This window comes from Eumetopias jubatus, unplaced genomic scaffold, assembly GCF_037043125.1.
Source record: "Eumetopias jubatus isolate StellerSeaLion01/CBP00866 unplaced genomic scaffold, mEumJub1_p1.0 scaffold_172, whole genome shotgun sequence".
NCBI classification, from domain to species: domain Eukaryota; kingdom Metazoa; phylum Chordata; class Mammalia; order Carnivora; family Otariidae; genus Eumetopias; species Eumetopias jubatus.
In genome coordinates this window covers 176511-192724 of record NW_028274978.1, presented here as the reverse complement: position 1 = coordinate 192724, position 16214 = coordinate 176511, and the positions used below count along the sequence as shown (strand labels likewise).

At 60.6% G+C, this 16214-nt stretch overlaps 1 protein-coding gene across 1 annotated transcript; it reads right to left on the bottom strand.

The window, feature by feature from the left end:
- Positions 1–12297: 12297 nt before the first annotated feature.
- Positions 12298–15856, bottom strand: LOC148161541 (testis-specific Y-encoded protein 3-like). Its single transcript, XM_088020798.1, has 8 exons — positions 15692–15856; positions 15102–15239; positions 14631–14840; positions 13840–13917; positions 13589–13700; positions 13345–13490; positions 13167–13251; positions 12298–12456 (listed from the first exon to the last, which is right to left on the bottom strand). Exons 1-8 carry the CDS (start codon positions 15854–15856, stop codon positions 12434–12436), a joined length of 957 nt encoding a protein of 318 aa, XP_087876924.1. The 3' UTR covers positions 12298–12433.
- Positions 15857–16214: the final 358 nt, after the last annotated feature.

Here is a 16214-nt window from a genome sequence, read left to right as displayed (position 1 = left end):
CTCTGGCACACAGGCATGTGTGCTGAGCTACCCAACACACACACACACACTTTTGCACGTGTAATTCCATGCACACAACATACACAAACCTCCAGCACAGAAGAATACACAATTGGCCCCGGGAACACACACACACACACAAACACACACACACACACACACACACACACACACACAGCCCGTACAACACACAGAGACTCAAGGAACACACACGGTCTTCAGTACACAGGCATACACTGCTGGTCCCGCAACCACAGACACACACACATACACACACGCGCTCATGCCAACACATATATAAGCAACGCACACACAGCCACGCATGTTTTCGGCACACAGGTCTGCACACATGACCACCCAAATACACACATGCTAATGCAACACACACACACACACACCAATCACACACACAATCTCCAACACAGGCATGAACTGGTGGCTACAGAAGTGCGCACACACACACACACACACAATCAGTCAAAGGCCTGCAAACACACAGACACACAACAGACACATGAAAGCACACAAATACTCAACACTCACACGGAAGGTCCCTGGCACACGTCCATACATACAAAGCCCCACAGAAAGTCACACACCCAGGTGCGCCTGAAAACACATGCACACACCATACACCCAGGGACTAGCACACACAGCCAGGCAGATTTCTGCTAGCATGCACACACACATTCATATGCCTGGGAAACCCACGGACCACGCAACACACACATGGTCCCCGTACACAGGCATTCAACTTGGCCACAAACACAGTCCACTGTGTGCAGGCAAAGAGCCACTCAGGAAACACAAACCAAACGCATATGATCTCCAGTGCACAGGCAAGGCCTTGATAGGAACACATATTAAGGTGCACAAGAAACACACACAAACACACACTCACACAACCCTGGGAAACACACTGTATCACCGGCACACAGGCATGCACGTATGGCCGCACACATACACACATACACACACATGCAAACACACATGAAATAGAAACACACACAGTGCCCAGACACAGGTATGTGCACTTGGCTGTACACGCGCGCACACACACGCCTATTCGTGTGCAAACACACTCAGGGAACACACGCCAACTCACAAGGTCTGTGGCACACAAACATGTACACTTGGCCACACACACCAACACATACATGGGCATGCAACCACACAACACATAAACACCCAGGGTCCCAACACAAAGCACACACACGTGGCCTCGCAAACACACAACCGTACACCTGCAAAAACACCCTCCCGATACACACACTAAGACACATGGTCTCCGGTCCACAGGCATGCACTCTTCCCATGCACACATGTGCACATTAAAACTCACACACACCACACAAACATACACGATCCCCGGCATAGAGGCATGCTCAGGTGGCTGCACGTGCAAGTACACACATGCACGCACACGCACACACAGACAGCCAAACGCAGACCTCCCTCACACAGCCCACTCACAAAGCCGCATTATCTTCCACCACTCACACCTGACTTCCCTCATGCGTCCTTCTAACTGTCCCCTGTGGGCGGGTTTTGCGTCGCGGGACAGCGTGGGTCCACAGGGACCACGAGAGACAGCCTCCTCCTTCGTCCTCCCAGGACACAGGGGTTTTGCAGTGCTCCTGACAGATGCATGCATGGGAACGCATCACAGCCGTGCGGGGCATGCTTCCAGGAACAAGGGTACTGGGCCAAGCTCCCTAAGTGGTGTCAATGGGCGGGACGAGGAGCCACCAAGCCACGAGGGTCCTGCTCTCCAGGACAATTCCCCACCTGTGTGCCCTGCCCTGAAGTATCAGACACTAATGAACAGAGGTCTGCCTTTTCCGCCCTCCTCTTGAGCCTGCCTCGGATGTCCTCATGCCATGCCCTGGCCTGCCCTGTGCCCATGCTGAACATCACCGCCACATAGGCAATTCCACACGGCGGGGGTTGGAGGGTCTCATGAGGCAGATAGCCTCCTCGCCCTGTCCTGGCTCCAAGGACAAACCCACACACAGATGCACAGCCCTTCTTAACTTATGTCTCTCGCCATCTGTTCAGATACGTGCTGGATACTCTCCAGAGCTGCCACACGTGATCCTTTCCCCCATTTCTGTCCTGTGCAGGCAAAGCACCACCTAACTCATCCTCCCATCGTTCACAGTGGTGAATATCTCCTTGACATCTTCTGGTTGGTCAGACTCTGATCTCTGTGTGGTCCACGTCCACACAGCTACCGTGACCTGGGCGCACGCGCGCGTGCGCACACACACACACACACACACACACACACACACACGTTAGGGATTCGTGAAATTGCATAATGCCAAGGATAGCCAAGGCGGGATGAGGGTGTCCTCTGTCCTCGTGAGATCCTGTTCCTCCTCACCTAGAGACTCAGGAGCCTCCAGCCCATGGCCCAGTGCCATTCCCAAGAATGGCCATGAGGCCGTGGGAAGCCACGGGGGGGTCCGGAACATGGAGGGAAGTGGGGGAATTTTGGCAAGGAGCGGGCTGGGAAAAGGAGCTCCAATCGAAAAGACTGGCAGAACATCCCCAACTGAACGAGAGGCCGGGGTCCTGAGAAAGGGGCTGATGCGCACAGGTGTCAGTTCAGAATAACGGGGTGGAGAAACCTTGCTTCTCCCGTGTGACCTGGGACGTTCCGGCTGCCAGCATGGGGGGCCTGAACTTGCCCGCATGGACGCACCCACCTGGATGTGTGCTGAGTTCCCCTAGGTTCACTTCTCACCCTGCTACCCGCTCCCTGGGTGAGCTGGGGCCCAGTCTCCTCTGAGCCTCAGTTTCCCCACCACTAATCTGCCTGTCCCACGGCAACTTCCACACACACAAGTCAGGACCCAGCAGCCCTGGCTTCTCACCGACAGGCACTCCTCGCAGTTCATTCCCTTCGGATGCCTTCCTAACTCGGGTAGTACAGCAGAGGATTGGGCCACAGGTCTTCGATGACGACCTGGTAGGCGAAACAGGCCAGCTGAGCACAGGCCCTGGACCCCGTTCCAAGCAGCCGGGGCTCGGGCATCAGCCCGGCCGACGAAGGCCGCCAGGGGCCCCGCCTCGGCGATCCTGTTAGAACCTGGGACGCTGGGGTCACACAACCAGTTGAAGAAGTTAAGGCTGGTGGTGTCGTGCCTGTGGCAGCCAGATCCATGTTCATAGTCCCAAAACACTGGACAGGTGTGGAACGACACGCCCTATATCCTGCAGGAAGGGAAAATTTAGGAGAGGCTCTCCACGGCCTAGGACCCACGCCCTCTCGCCTTCTCTTCCTCTCAACCTCCCAGCCGGTCTCCCTCCTGGGCCTGGTCCACCCCATGCTGGAGACCTCACGCACCACCCCTCCCGTTCCCAAGTGCACCCCCCCCGCCCGCCCCGAACATCCTCGAAGCTCAAGCTCACTCCCACCGGCAATGCTAAGGCGATACACCCTAATGATCACTTTGTTCTGGAAGTAGGGGTTGCTTCCAATGGAAAACATCAAACTGAAGCGGTATTTGGGATGGCCCAGTACCTCCACCTGCCCCGCCGAAGAAAGAGGACGGGAAGGGGGAACGTGTCTTCTAGGTGCCCCGAGCTGTTTGCCTGGCTGCGGCACTGAACCACGTTGCCCGGCCCCCTCCTGCTCAAACCCCACGCCCACCGGTCCTCCCCCAGCCTCCGTCTCCCAGGACTGACCTCCAAATTGGTCATGTAGCTGAGCACGTCTCTGTCCTGGTCACCCGTCACGGCCGATATCTTGGGGTGTTTCAGGATCTGCCTTGGGTCAAGGAGCCTCGCCGGCACGTGCTACGGAAAGAGAGGCAGGAGCCACCCGGACCTTCCCGGCTGAGAGGAGTGACGGAAGTTGCAAAAGTGCAGAAACGCCAAGCACTGCCGCCCTCCCAACCTCGTCAGCACCTGCACTTTCTTCCCACCTGCTTCACCCTGGGTAGTCCCTTGGCTTCCAGCACCTCTGAGGCTGCCTGCCCGCGACAGGGCAAGGCCGAGGGCCTGACTGCTCTCTGTTCCCACGTCCCCCTGGCCTGTGCGTGTGGCCTGCAGGCAGTCACTGCTTTGGACGGCTGGGTGTGCCCCGTCCCACTGTCACGGCCGGGATTGCTTGTGTGTTTGCCTGAAGCCCCGTGACTTTGAGGGGCCTCCTGTGCCCAGGAGGGGGCCGCTCGTGTCACCTGGAGCATGGCTGCGCACCCACGGCCCAAAGCGTGGTCCTGGCAGAGTCAGCGAGGGAGGGAGGGAAAGCGGTAGGTGGGGGCAGGGGGAAAGCAAAAGAGAGAGAGGGACAGAGAGACCGCACACCGGGAGGAAGGGACAAAGAGGGAGGGCAGAGAGGACAGGGGGAGAGGGCGGGCGAGGACACAGAGAGGGAGCGACAGGCAGGGAGGAAAGGTGCGGGTAGGCGCCTGGGCCTGGGGTCCCGGCCTGGCTGTGTGGGGCCTGTGGAGACAGAGTTTGCAGCATCCCGGCAGCGCCGTGTCTGGGTTCCCGCGGGCGGCCGAAGCGAGGCGGCCGGCTGACTGGCTTGGCAACCCGAGAGCGGACGACATTGTGGGTCAGCCCTGAACTTTGGAAATTTGGAAAACCATGCAGGCTCTGAAGGACAGGGAAGGGGGGAGGGCAGCCTCTCCGTCTGCCCCATGCAAACGTTTCCTTCCAATATCTACTCTGAGCCAAGCGGGCTTCACACTACTTGTCGAAGCGTGTTGACCCGTGTTCCCTGAACCCTGCAAGGCTGTTGGGAGTCCAAAGCTTCCGCCCGCAGCTTCTGCACAGACAGGGTCTGGACAGGGCGCAGCCCCAGCGTTCTCAACCCTGCCACGCCCCGGCTTCCTCTGCTGTGCATTGTAGGGATCGTGGGCCCACTCCCACCAGGGAAGGGGGCGAAGAGCCCTTCCCCCAGCGCTCATGGCCGTGGCCGTGGCTATGCTGCTGCCCTCCTCTCGGTGATCCTCCACAGCAGCCGAGCCCCACCAGCCGGAGGCAGGATACGGCCTGGGATGCACTGGATATGATGTCCCTCCGGCGAGCCAGGTGAGAACTCCGCTTCTGATTCATCCTGCGCTTGGGCCGCAAGTAGGCCCCGGTAGCTTGGGCATCCACAGAGCTCAGCGCTAACTGAACAACCTCCAGCGCGGCCAGTGGGGTCCCCGGCTTGATCGGGACCCAGCACTGGCCCTTCTGCCGCAGCTCCTGCAGCTTCTCGTCCTGCTCTGCTTGTGCCACCTCCTCGTCTTCCACCGCCACGACCCCCACCGCCGCCATGATATCCTCCCCCAGGGCCACCAAATTCTCCCCCGGGCCGGCCTCGCCTCTGCGGTGCCGGTTCTCAGCCTCCCGCACAGCCTCTGCCGCCATGCCCCCCGCCCCAGGGCCTCTGGCACCCCAGCCTCGCTCCAGGCATCTGCCTCCCCACGGGCCCCCTCCTCCCCACGACCCCCTCAGCGGCAGCGGACTAAGCTGGTCCAAGGATGCCGGGGCAGCCCCGGCATCCCCGGACCCCGCCTCGCTCTCCATGGGGCCCTGGAACGAACCACCGCAGCCACCGAGGGAAGGAGCTGGAGGGGCGAGCACGCGGCTCCCACAAGCGGCCGGCAGGTGGAGCTCTGGCGCCCACGGCTGGAGGCCCGTACCTAGCAGAGGCCTCGGGCCTGGGGAACGCATGCGCACAAAGCCTTGGGGATTGGTGGCGTCTGGGTGGCGGGGCGGGGGGGCGCATGTGGCCTTCGCGGGAAGGAACCCCGGCCTCACGCCCAGGACGCTCACCGGCCCCGGGAACCCACCAGATGCACTGCGGTGGGCGTGGCAGCACCTGGCCCCGCCCCTCGCCCCCGTGGGAGCCAGTGCGCAAGTGCATCTGCTCAGCTTTGGCGTCCGTGACGGGTCCCTGCCCATTTTCTTCACTGACACCTCCCAGGCCATTCCTGGGAGGTCCCTGCTATCACAAACCTCGTGTTCACCTTCTCATCAGTTCCCCTGGGAACACGCTACTGGCACCGGGGAATTCAAACCCAGCGGCTCAATAGGGTGACTGCCCGCCGCCCGGAAACCTCACCCGGCCCCTTCTTAGTCACGCCGGGGCGAAGCCCTGAAGTCATCAGCCGGTGCTCCTACCACCGCCACATGGCTGTCCACATGGCACTCCCCCTTTTCCCCGACCGGTGCGCGAGGGTGTCAGGAGGCTGCCCAGGAGGATCACGAACGCAGGGACCTCCCCGCCCCAACGGCCTGCCTCTCCTACAAAGAGAGGAACCACACACAGATATTTGGCCTGAAATTAACAAGGAGCCAAGGTCCGAGGTCACCTCTGTGCTTACACAACCACCGGCACAGCCCCGGTGAGGTCCGCGATTGGGACTCGGTGGCATGCTAATGGGCCGCCCACGAAGCCTAAAGAGTAACTCTGGGTGTGTTCTTTCGTTAAAGCCACTGGTAGTTCTCGCTCCTATCATACTTTCCTCTGCTGGGCCCTTCATCTTTGCTTTCTCCCTCCTTGTCTGACTTCCGCGCTCCCTTTCCCTGTGTCTGCCTTCCCGCCTCACCCTAACTGCCAGGGATGTCCGAGTTCCAGCATAATGGTCCACAGAGCCTGCTTTAAATCGCCTTGCTGAGGAGCTTTGGCTGTCTTGGCTGCCCCAGCTCTGCTGCAAGTTCTTCCTTGGTCTGTCTCTCACTCAGTGGAGTGCCACCCAGGGAGCAGATGGCAAAGTGAGTACTTGCAGCACAACCTGCCCTTTCTCCGGTACTCAGCATGTCCTTGGTGACAGTCCCACACCTCATGCCGGTCCGCTGCAGGGAGGCATTCTGGAATGTGTACGATGCACGATGCATGAGGTTGGAGGAAGGCCCAGTGGGTGATGGCAAGGCTAAGGGTGTTGGTGTTGCACCGTGGGAGGGCCTCCCGTCCATAAGAGAAATGGGTCGGCCCGCCCGTGGCAGGAGGGGGTATTTGACCGGAAAGAGGCCGGAGGAGCCCCCTTGGGGTGAAGTGCCCGGTTCTGGGCGGTAGCGCGTCACCGTTTCAAACTCTACTTGTCGACGCAAACGGGGGACCCTGCACGGATAACAACGCAGAGCAGCGCGGAGAAGGAGAGGAGGAGGGAGGGTGGGCCCAGGGAGAGGAACAGGGAGTGAGAGGAGGGGGTGCGAGGGAGAGAGGAGGGCAGAGGAGGAGGGAGGCATGGGGACAGGGAGGGGGGGGGGGAGAGAGGGAGGAAGCGAGGACGGCCGGAGGCAGGGAGGGAGGCTGAATTCTGTACATTGCAAAGCCTACAGCCTGAAAGGAAACATTCCTCCCTGGACGTCAAGAGGAGATCTGAAGGCACCTGTGGACCTGCAGACAGATCCCACGAGGTCATGCGGGGTGAGATGGAGAGGCAAAGCCCCAAAGCAATGAAGTGAAGGCTTCTCAGAGGTCTGCGGGAAACCCTCATGCCCACCACCGGCAGGCACGAGTCGGGAACGCCAGAGTCAGGTGGGAGGGAGTTAGTCACGCAGCAGTTGCACGAAGACCTAAGGTGACAGGGCTTTGCACTTTGGCCCAGAATACTCACTCTGCACATCCAAGGAGCCCGGTGCGCTCCTAGCGGAAGGCACGCTCCCAAGAGATGCCCAGGCCAGTGGACCAGCGAGGCAGAGACATGTCTCTTGGCAGCCTACAGAGTTGGGACTGACCGATCACACACCAGGGAGCCTCAGGGAGAGGAAGAGCCAGCTTCCCCTACGGATGCACGGAGGCCAGAACACGGTACGTGATACGTTCGACAGGTTCAGAGATAAACTACTGTAACGTGCAGGCGATGTTCGGCACCAATGACCCAGAAAATGTTCACAAGACAAAAGGAGAAGGAGTGGGAGGATGAGCCCGTGGGTCCGGAGGGGTGGGGCTGGGATGGAGGTGGGAGGCGGGGCTCTATGCTAAGGAGAGTCGGGCCTGCCGAAATGAAGCGCGTCCATGTGTCCATTAAGTCAAGCTGCTGGCCTGAAATAAGGCACCCCGTAGAGTACATGCATAAGAAACACCAGAGCAGGATTTGAGTATGGAAGTACTCTGGGCTGCCTATCTGGCCCCAAAGACAAATCCGTCCAAGCAGGCATCCGTCTGCATTCCTCAGCTGAGCACGCACAGAGCTGTATCTTGTATGCTGTTTGATGCCCTTCCGTGGAGTCATGACAGACAGCCGGGAGCAGGCCCCTCGCGCCTTACGCCAACCAAGTCCGTATTATTGGCCGACCTGGGTCCCCCCCGGCTAAGGTGTTTGCTGCAATGTGAGAGGGGAGAGCACCGAAAAGGTGCGTTCAACGTAGATGCGGTAAAGCACTGTGCTAAAGTGAAAGAAGCCAGCCCCAGAAGGGGGCCTACTGGATGGAACCACCCATGAATGCGGAAGCTGAAAGTTAAGTCCGAGGTGTGCAAGCAACCAGAGGGGAAAGTTGAGGTTACGTGGTGAACAGGGTGGGGGAGGGCTGTGGGGAGGGCACAAGGGGGACGTGTCGGCCCGAGGGTATGAAGACTCAGGTCGGCCAGGTGCAGGAGTTCTGCAGACCCAAGGTGCCCGAGGCCTGCAGGAAACCGTACTTGGCTGTGTCCCTAGCGTATGGATAAGCCAAGCGTTTGCAGAGAGATTTCAGAACGAAGGGGGCAGGAAGGACCCCGTGGACGTGACGGACACCCGCACGTCCCTGACGCGACCCTGCGTACCTCCCTCACACACACTGCAACTCAAACTTCTCCTAGGCCGAGCAGAGCTCCATCCTGCGGTGTCAAAGATGTCAGTGTTCACATGTACCTAAAACATGAATGAGACACCAGAGGAGGAAGTAACGGAGGCATTGAGGATGGGAAATGTCGCGGGGTACGCAGAAACCAAGTAGTGCATCAGCGGACGCCAATCTGCCCTGGTCAGTAAAGAGGGTAGGCAGCAACCCGCTCAATGTGCACAACAGCAGAACGTTCTGCCTTTGAAAAGCTGCCCAAGTCTATGCTCCGTGCAAGAGACTGACCTTTTAGGCCCGAGGCCAGAGAGCAGTTGGAAGAGGGTGGACGGAGTAAGAAGAGTGACCTTACGCCCTAAGCGAGGCCACTCTGATCCCTGCCGCTCGCTGACTGGTGGTTCGGTGCGTGGCTGCTCATCTGTACTGAAGGAGGTGTCACAGCGCCCAATAGGCTACAGGCAGCAAAGGACTACACAGGGCTCACCAGTGATTAGTAAAGCACCACCCCCACCCCACCCCTCCTGCCTGTTTTGAGGAGGCCAGGATTCCGATCCCGAAATGGAAGGAACGGGGTCCAATCCACAGGCAGACAGACTCAGAGACAGGAACTCTCACAACAGACCCAAGTCAGGTCAACAGCCCGGCAGCTGGAGCAAAGCAGCGAGACTCGCAAAGCCCAAGGCACTTATGGGGGCGCAGGTGTGCCCGTCCGGGGCTCAGGCGCGGATGCGAGAACCGAGACATGACGGCACAGGCAGAGCCAGGCCAAGACACACCAAGGCAAGGCACGCTCAGGAAGACACAGAAACACGGGCAAAGTGGGACGCCCGCGATCCACCCTTTACGCAGAGAAGAACTCGAAGACCCAGAGAGGCCAGGGACTGAAGCACGTGCTTCAGAACCATGGAGCCAGAACGCTCATGAATTCCTGAGGCGGTCCTCTCCGATCAGACTGCACTCTGGGTTACAGGAGTTTTGTTCCCTTAGTGCCTGGGGTCTTGGCCGCGCTGCTTCGAGGAAGGAAGAGGTAGACCAGACGAAGAGCACTGGGCAGCAGGGAAAGTTTATTGAGCCAGAGTACAAAAGTCCCTGAGAAGGCTGCTGGGTTCCCGTTCAGACTTAGGGTTTCTTATAAGCTCTTTCCAGGACCTTGAGTGTGGACCGCCTGTGGATTTGTTGCCAAAGTGTTGCCAATCAGGGCTTGGATCACGCCCCCGTCTACCGTGATGATGGGTCTTGTGGGCCGACATCTCGAGACTAAGTGCCTCAGCTCGTGACGGCGACGGATGTGTCATGGTTAGTGGCTTGGTTTTGGGTCGTGCTGGAAAGGTCACCCCTGCAGAGCCTGCTAGACAGGATGCTCTCATGGTCTTATCCAAGCGGTCAAACGGGACGCCAGCACAGCTTTGTCTGAGCTGTCCCGGCTCCCCGCTTTCCTGTTGGGGACCCTGGCCCTGACGCCCTCAGCATCCAATTGACTCCTGACATCTGGGGCTCCCTGATCTCCCAAAGCATCCGCCCCCCCACCCCCGCCTCACCCTTCTCTCCGGGCCGGGCCTCAACGTCACGCCGTTGCCCGAGCGCTGGCCAGAGATGCTGAGAGGTGGGGGCCCCTATGCCCAACTCTCCCCCCAATCTTTACGTCCTCAGCAACACCCGAGCAAACCGCACAAGTGTAGAGGAACACCCTGCGGTCCACCAAAACGGCCCAGCCTAGGACAACCCTCAGACCGTGCGCCAACATGGGAGCTATCCTGGTCCCGCTGCGGATTTTGAGGTCACACTTTCATCTGACCTGCACAAGCGGAGCCAATGGCCAGCTGGCGGGTACCCCGGCATTTACAGACCAAGAAGCTGAGAAGGCCAGTCTCCCCGTAGTCTGAGAGAGCCAAGCCTTCCCTCCTAGAGCCTCAGGCGCCTCTTCCCACCCTGGAAGGGGCAAGGCTAGGTCCTACAGATCATCAAATCCACAACCTGACGCTGGATAGGCGATCTGTCCTGCATACTGAAAGGGACAAGCAGCATCCGTGCTGTTTGACTGCCAAACCCTCCTCTGGGAAAGAGCCGCCGTACTTCCCGGAAGTTGTGGAGCGGGGAGCTTCACAGGGTGCGGCGCGGTGGGGGGCAGGAATATTAGTATCGTCCGTCACCCTCAGGGCTGCTGCCTTGCAGCCACTTTAGCTGGGGATGGAGAAGAGCCTCGTGGGGCAAACGCTCACATCTCCCCACTCTACTGGCAGCGGACTCGGTCGTCTGCCAGCTTCCCCAGGCAGAGGCATCTCAGGAAAGCAGACGTCCGCTTGGGGGAAGACCACCCCAGTGGCTCACCTCACCGCCTCCTGGGTGTGGCGTTAGACAGCTGCTCTGTATGCTCCAGGTCTTTCCATGGACCGACGCACAGAAGGCTAAGGGATATCAGCCCCAGAGTCATCATGGGACAGAAAGCACACGGGTGAGTGGCCCGTCCCTTGCACTTACCAATCGTGCTACCCCCGCCCCTCCCCTCTGACTCTCTGCACTCTGGCGGACCCCAAACGAGGGCCCTAGGGAAACAGGGGCCTAGGGATTCTGGGGGAGCTTGGGTGCGTCAGTGTGTGAGTGTCAGGACATGTGACTGAAGGAGCCTCTGGGGGAGGGGCCTGAGTGAGTGGGTGCCTGAGTGAGGGACCGAGTGGGCGTATGTCAGGGGATGTGGGTCAGTGAAGGAGTGTGGGTGGGGCGGTGAGTGAGAGTGAGTGTGGGTGTCAGTGTGTGGGAGTGCCTGAAAGAGTGTGTCCGTATGGGGGGTGAGTGATTGTGCCCCTGAGTGTGCATCTGTGCGTGTGTGTGTGTGTATGCGTGTCTTTCCCCACAGATTAGACGCTCGCCCTGGCTCCTGTGCCCGACTGAGAGTGCCATCCTTCCTACCTTCCCACCTCACTCTGTCCCCTCTCCCAGCGTCCCGCCATCAGGCCTGACCCACACTCACTATCATCGTTGCTGCTTCTGAGAGGCTGACCGTGTCAGCAAGAGCCTGTGCGCATTCCTAGGCCCAGGAAGAGCTCCAGCGCCCGCTCAACTGAGTAATGAACCTTGGGTTCTCCCCCCGCCTCCCCCGTGGCGTTTGCAGTGAATGTGTCTGAGGTCACCCACCAGGGAGCATCCCTGGACGACTGTCATCTCCATCCACTGAACCTGGGTCCTACACACATTGGCCCTGGCTCGTCGCTCCCTTTCCTTGAACGTCCTCATTTCTCCAGGGAAGAGATGAGCCCCAGGGAGCGGGCCTTGGTCTCATTTCCGCTCCCTGCCCAGCACCCCCGCACCTCCAGGGGAAGGACCTCTGCCCCCTGGGATGCAGTCCCCACGCATGTGTGACCTAGCCCTCTGGGCAAGCATACAGGCCGAGCCATTCCACGGGCCGGCAATGCCCAGGCAGAGAAGTCAAACACCCACATGAGGCCGATGTGCTCAGGCCCTCCCCCGACCCCCATCCCCAAAGGGGAGCGCGCACACCCGAGCGCCAGCGCACACGCGCGTTCACACACACAAAGCACACTTGACCTTGTTTATCAACCTTTCAATGTTTTTCCAGGGCTCCTGGGGCCTCAATCTGCCCCATGTTTCGCCCCCGCACCAGTCTTCGGTTACTTCCTGCGCAGAGGAACTGGCCTGAGCATCTGAAGCTTCTGGACTGGCTTCGGTCAAGTGCGATGCTCCCTCATATTCATCTCAAATTCTTGATGCTCCCTGGGAGGGTCAGACACACCGAGACGCAGACAGATACACACGCACTCAGGAGGAGACCCGTGTGTACCTTCTCTGGGCCATAGGTAAGGTTGCTTCAGGGTTTGAAGGCCCTCCCTGGGAACGGCGGTCCCTCTCCCATGCCACTCCCTGCTGCTGACTGTGATCGCCTTACCTTTCCTCCACCCATGTATTCAACTAATCTGTGCACCCTGGCCAGTGCTTTCGGTGTGCCTGGGGGCGGGAGGAAAGGAGCTGCCTATGGAAATGAAGGGTTCAACGGTGGTGTCCAGACCAACACAGAAAGGTGACGGGGCGGCGGGGTGAGCCTTTGCGCCAGGATACCCACACGTCTCTGCCAAGCATGACGGGAGGCAACTTTGGTGGGCCTAAGTGTAAGGCGGTGCTAGGAGACCTGAGGTTGGGGCTCATGGCCCCGGAATGACAATTCCCCCAAGTGCAGCTGCCGAGCCGCCTTTGCCTCTCCAGCTCTGCTCATGGATGCTGCCTGGCCCCGCCTGCCTCAAGATTCCCCAGGCAGAAGCCGTTTGGCACTGCACTTGTCCAATCTCCCTCTCTGACGGTGATGCCCTTTTGACCCGGGGCCCCTGCGTTGGAGAGTTCCTCTGAGCCTCAGGTTCTCCATTGGTGGAGCCATGGTTCCACGGAGCCCCATGGTGCACATTTCGGCATCCACACCCTGGGTCCCTCACCTGTCCTCCTCTCGGTTCCCTCTCCTGGGGCCTTCTTCCTCATGTAGTACTGCAGGGGGTTGGGCCACAGGTCGTCGATGATGATCTGGCAGGGGAAACGGGGCAGGGCTCAGAGGCCCATCCCAAGCAGCCGGGGAGCCCAGCAGGGTCCTTCCCGCTCTTTGTCACAGGGCCCCACCTCGGCTATCCTGCTAGAGCTGGCAAAGCTGGGGTCAGAGAACCAGTTGAAGAAGTTAAGACTGGTGTTGTGGTCCCTGCGACTGTAGGCCTCCTGTTCATAATCCTGGTGCCACTGGATGGGAGTGGAATGAAAAGGCCCGTACCCTGCCGGAAGACAAGGATGTGAGAAGGCACCGGGTAAAGAATCGGGTTCGACCCCCCTCCTGTCCCTGTGGCCGCCCATCCAGGCGGCGGCCTCTTACCAGCAGCGCTGAGGACATACTCCTTCACAATGACTTCATTCCGGAAGTAGGGGTTCTTGCGAAAGAAGAGCAGGATCTGGCGGCAATCACGGGGAAACCTGAGATCCTCCACCTGCCGGGTGGCAGAGTGGGGGAGACGGGGGTGAAATCTCTGTCCAGCAGAACCTCCCCGTCCTGACTTCAGAGATGGATCACTTCAGCACGCTCCCCACTCCCGTCCCCCGCCCCGGTCTCAGTCTGCCACGCCACACCTTCAAATCCGTCATGTAGCCAAGGAGGCCTTCATCTTCCTTACTGATCACGGCTGACATCTGGGGGTGGTTCACAAACTGCTGTGAGTCAAGGACCCTCCGAGGGCTGGAGATGAAAGAGCTACAACAACAGAGCAAGTCTGGACAGCGGCCGGGCACGGCCTCCCGTCTGCTTCCCCGGGTTGCATTCCCTCCCCACGGGCTGCGTCAAGGCCCGCTGGGTCCCCACAGGGGATGCTGCAGATCTCGGCACTCACACAGGAAGCTGTGCATCCTGAGAGACCACCCCTCCCGCCCCACACCCCCCTCCCCAGCTCATCCTCCTGTGCTGACAGCCAGACACAACTAGCTCATCTCCGGACAAGCACACGTTCCTGCCTCAGGCTGAGCAGGTGGGCACTCACAGCCACTGGCCTGCTGCGTTACCCCGAGGGGAACCCGAGCTTTGCCTGCAGCTGTTTTGTGAGAAGAAGCCCTGCAGCGACTCCTAATTCCTAATTCTCAGCTGGACTTCTGCTCCTACTCCCCCACTGGTCTTCCAGTGCCTCTTGCGACATCAAGAGCACTCTGAGGCCCACAGGCCCCACCCCCACCAGAACGAGGATGTTGAGGCTGTCGGGATCACCAGGGCATGAGCGTGGCCCCCACACCGCGGCGCGGCCGGGGGTGTGGCTGGGGTTGAGGGGGGTTCTCCAACCGATGTATTTGGATACTCAACGGCCCCCTCCCTTCAGTTCCTCTTGCTCTAGCCCGGCCACATCCGGGTTCCTCCATGACAGCGTCAAGGATACAGCCTTGGCCCAGAAGCCAGGGATGCCCCGGATAAGGGCGCTTCGGTGTTCCAGGTGACGCTGCCGCCTCCGACAATAGCTCAGTCTGAGCCGAGAGGAGGACCTGCTGGCTTGTTTATTCTCGGGCTCCAGCTCTGACTGCAAGGCCTCTAGAGCCTCGAGCGGGGACGGGATCGGACCCCGCCGCCCCTGTGGCTGTTCTTCCCCTTTCTGCTTCTCCTGCAGCTCCTGCGCCCCTTCTTCCTCCTTCTGGCCCTCCTCCCTCTGGTCCTCGTGCTCAGCCTCCTCCTCAGCCTCTTGAGCCTCCTCTCCCTCCTCAGGCTCCTCGCACTCCCCAGCCTCCTCTGCCTCAGCCACCTCCTCTCCAACATGCTCCTCCTTAGCCTCCTCCACCTCAGCCTCTTCCACAACAGCCTGCTCCTCAGCCTGTTCCTCCCCCTCCTCTTGCTCAGCCTCTTCAGGCCCCTCCACCTCCTCCTCTTCCTCGGGCTTCTCCTCCGCCCTTGGCTCCTGCTCAGCCTCCTCAGCCTCCTCAGCCTCCTCCTTCTCAGCATGCTCAGGCTCCCCCTCCTCCTCCCTGTCCACATCCTCCTCCTCCTCCCCCTGCTCCTGCTCAGCCACTACAGCCTCGTCGCCCTCTTCCTCCACAGCCTTGTCAGCCTCCTCCTCCTCCTCCTCCCCCTCCCCCTCCTCCTCCGACTCCTCAACCTCCCTAGCCTCGTCTTCCTCCTCCGTGTCAGCCTCGTCTACCTCCTCCGTGTCCTCCTCCGTGTCCTCCTCGTCCTCTCCGTCCTCCCCCTCCAACACGGCCAGTTGCAGCACCAACCTCAGGTCAGCCCCCACTAGGACCAGCTCCACCACCAGGATGGCATCCTCTCTCTCCCATCGCTCCTCCCCTTCCCGCACAGCCTCGTCGGCCATCCCCACACCTAGGGCCTTCTGCGCCCCCGGCTCGCCCCGGGGGCCTCTATCCCCGGGCACAGACACCTCGTGACCGGCCCCTTCCCCGACTGAGGCGGGTTCAGGATTCTGGGGATCGCCCCGCCTCCCCCGGACCCCACCTCGCTACCCCCGGACCCTGCCTCGCTGGGGCAGCTGCGAGGGAAAGGCTGGAGGTGTGAGCGCAGGCCTCCGCAAGCGGCTCGGCAGGTGGGGCTCCGTCCGGCGCCCAGGGGCGGCGACCGATAACGGTCTCTTCCCCGAGGCTGCCGGACTCTGGGACGCATGCGCACAAGGGCCTGGGGCCGGGTGTCCAAGGGGCCGACCTGGCCGGGGCACCCGTGCGGCCCTGGCGGGATGGAGTCCCTGAGCCACGCCCAGGACGCGGGCCGGCCCCCGGGTCCAAGTAGTCTCACGGTGGTGGGCGTGGCCGCCGCCGGCCCCGCCTCTCGCCCCCACGGGAGACAGCCATCCAGCAAGGGAGCCCGCCGGTGCGCCTCCTCGGGGGTGGCCTCGGGGTCCCAGCTGCACCGACCCCAACCCTCGCACCCCCACGCCGCCCCCCAACACCATCCGCACCCCACCACCCCGCCCACGCCCCTGCCGCGGCCTCGTCGGGCGCGCCCTCTGCCTGGATTTTCTACC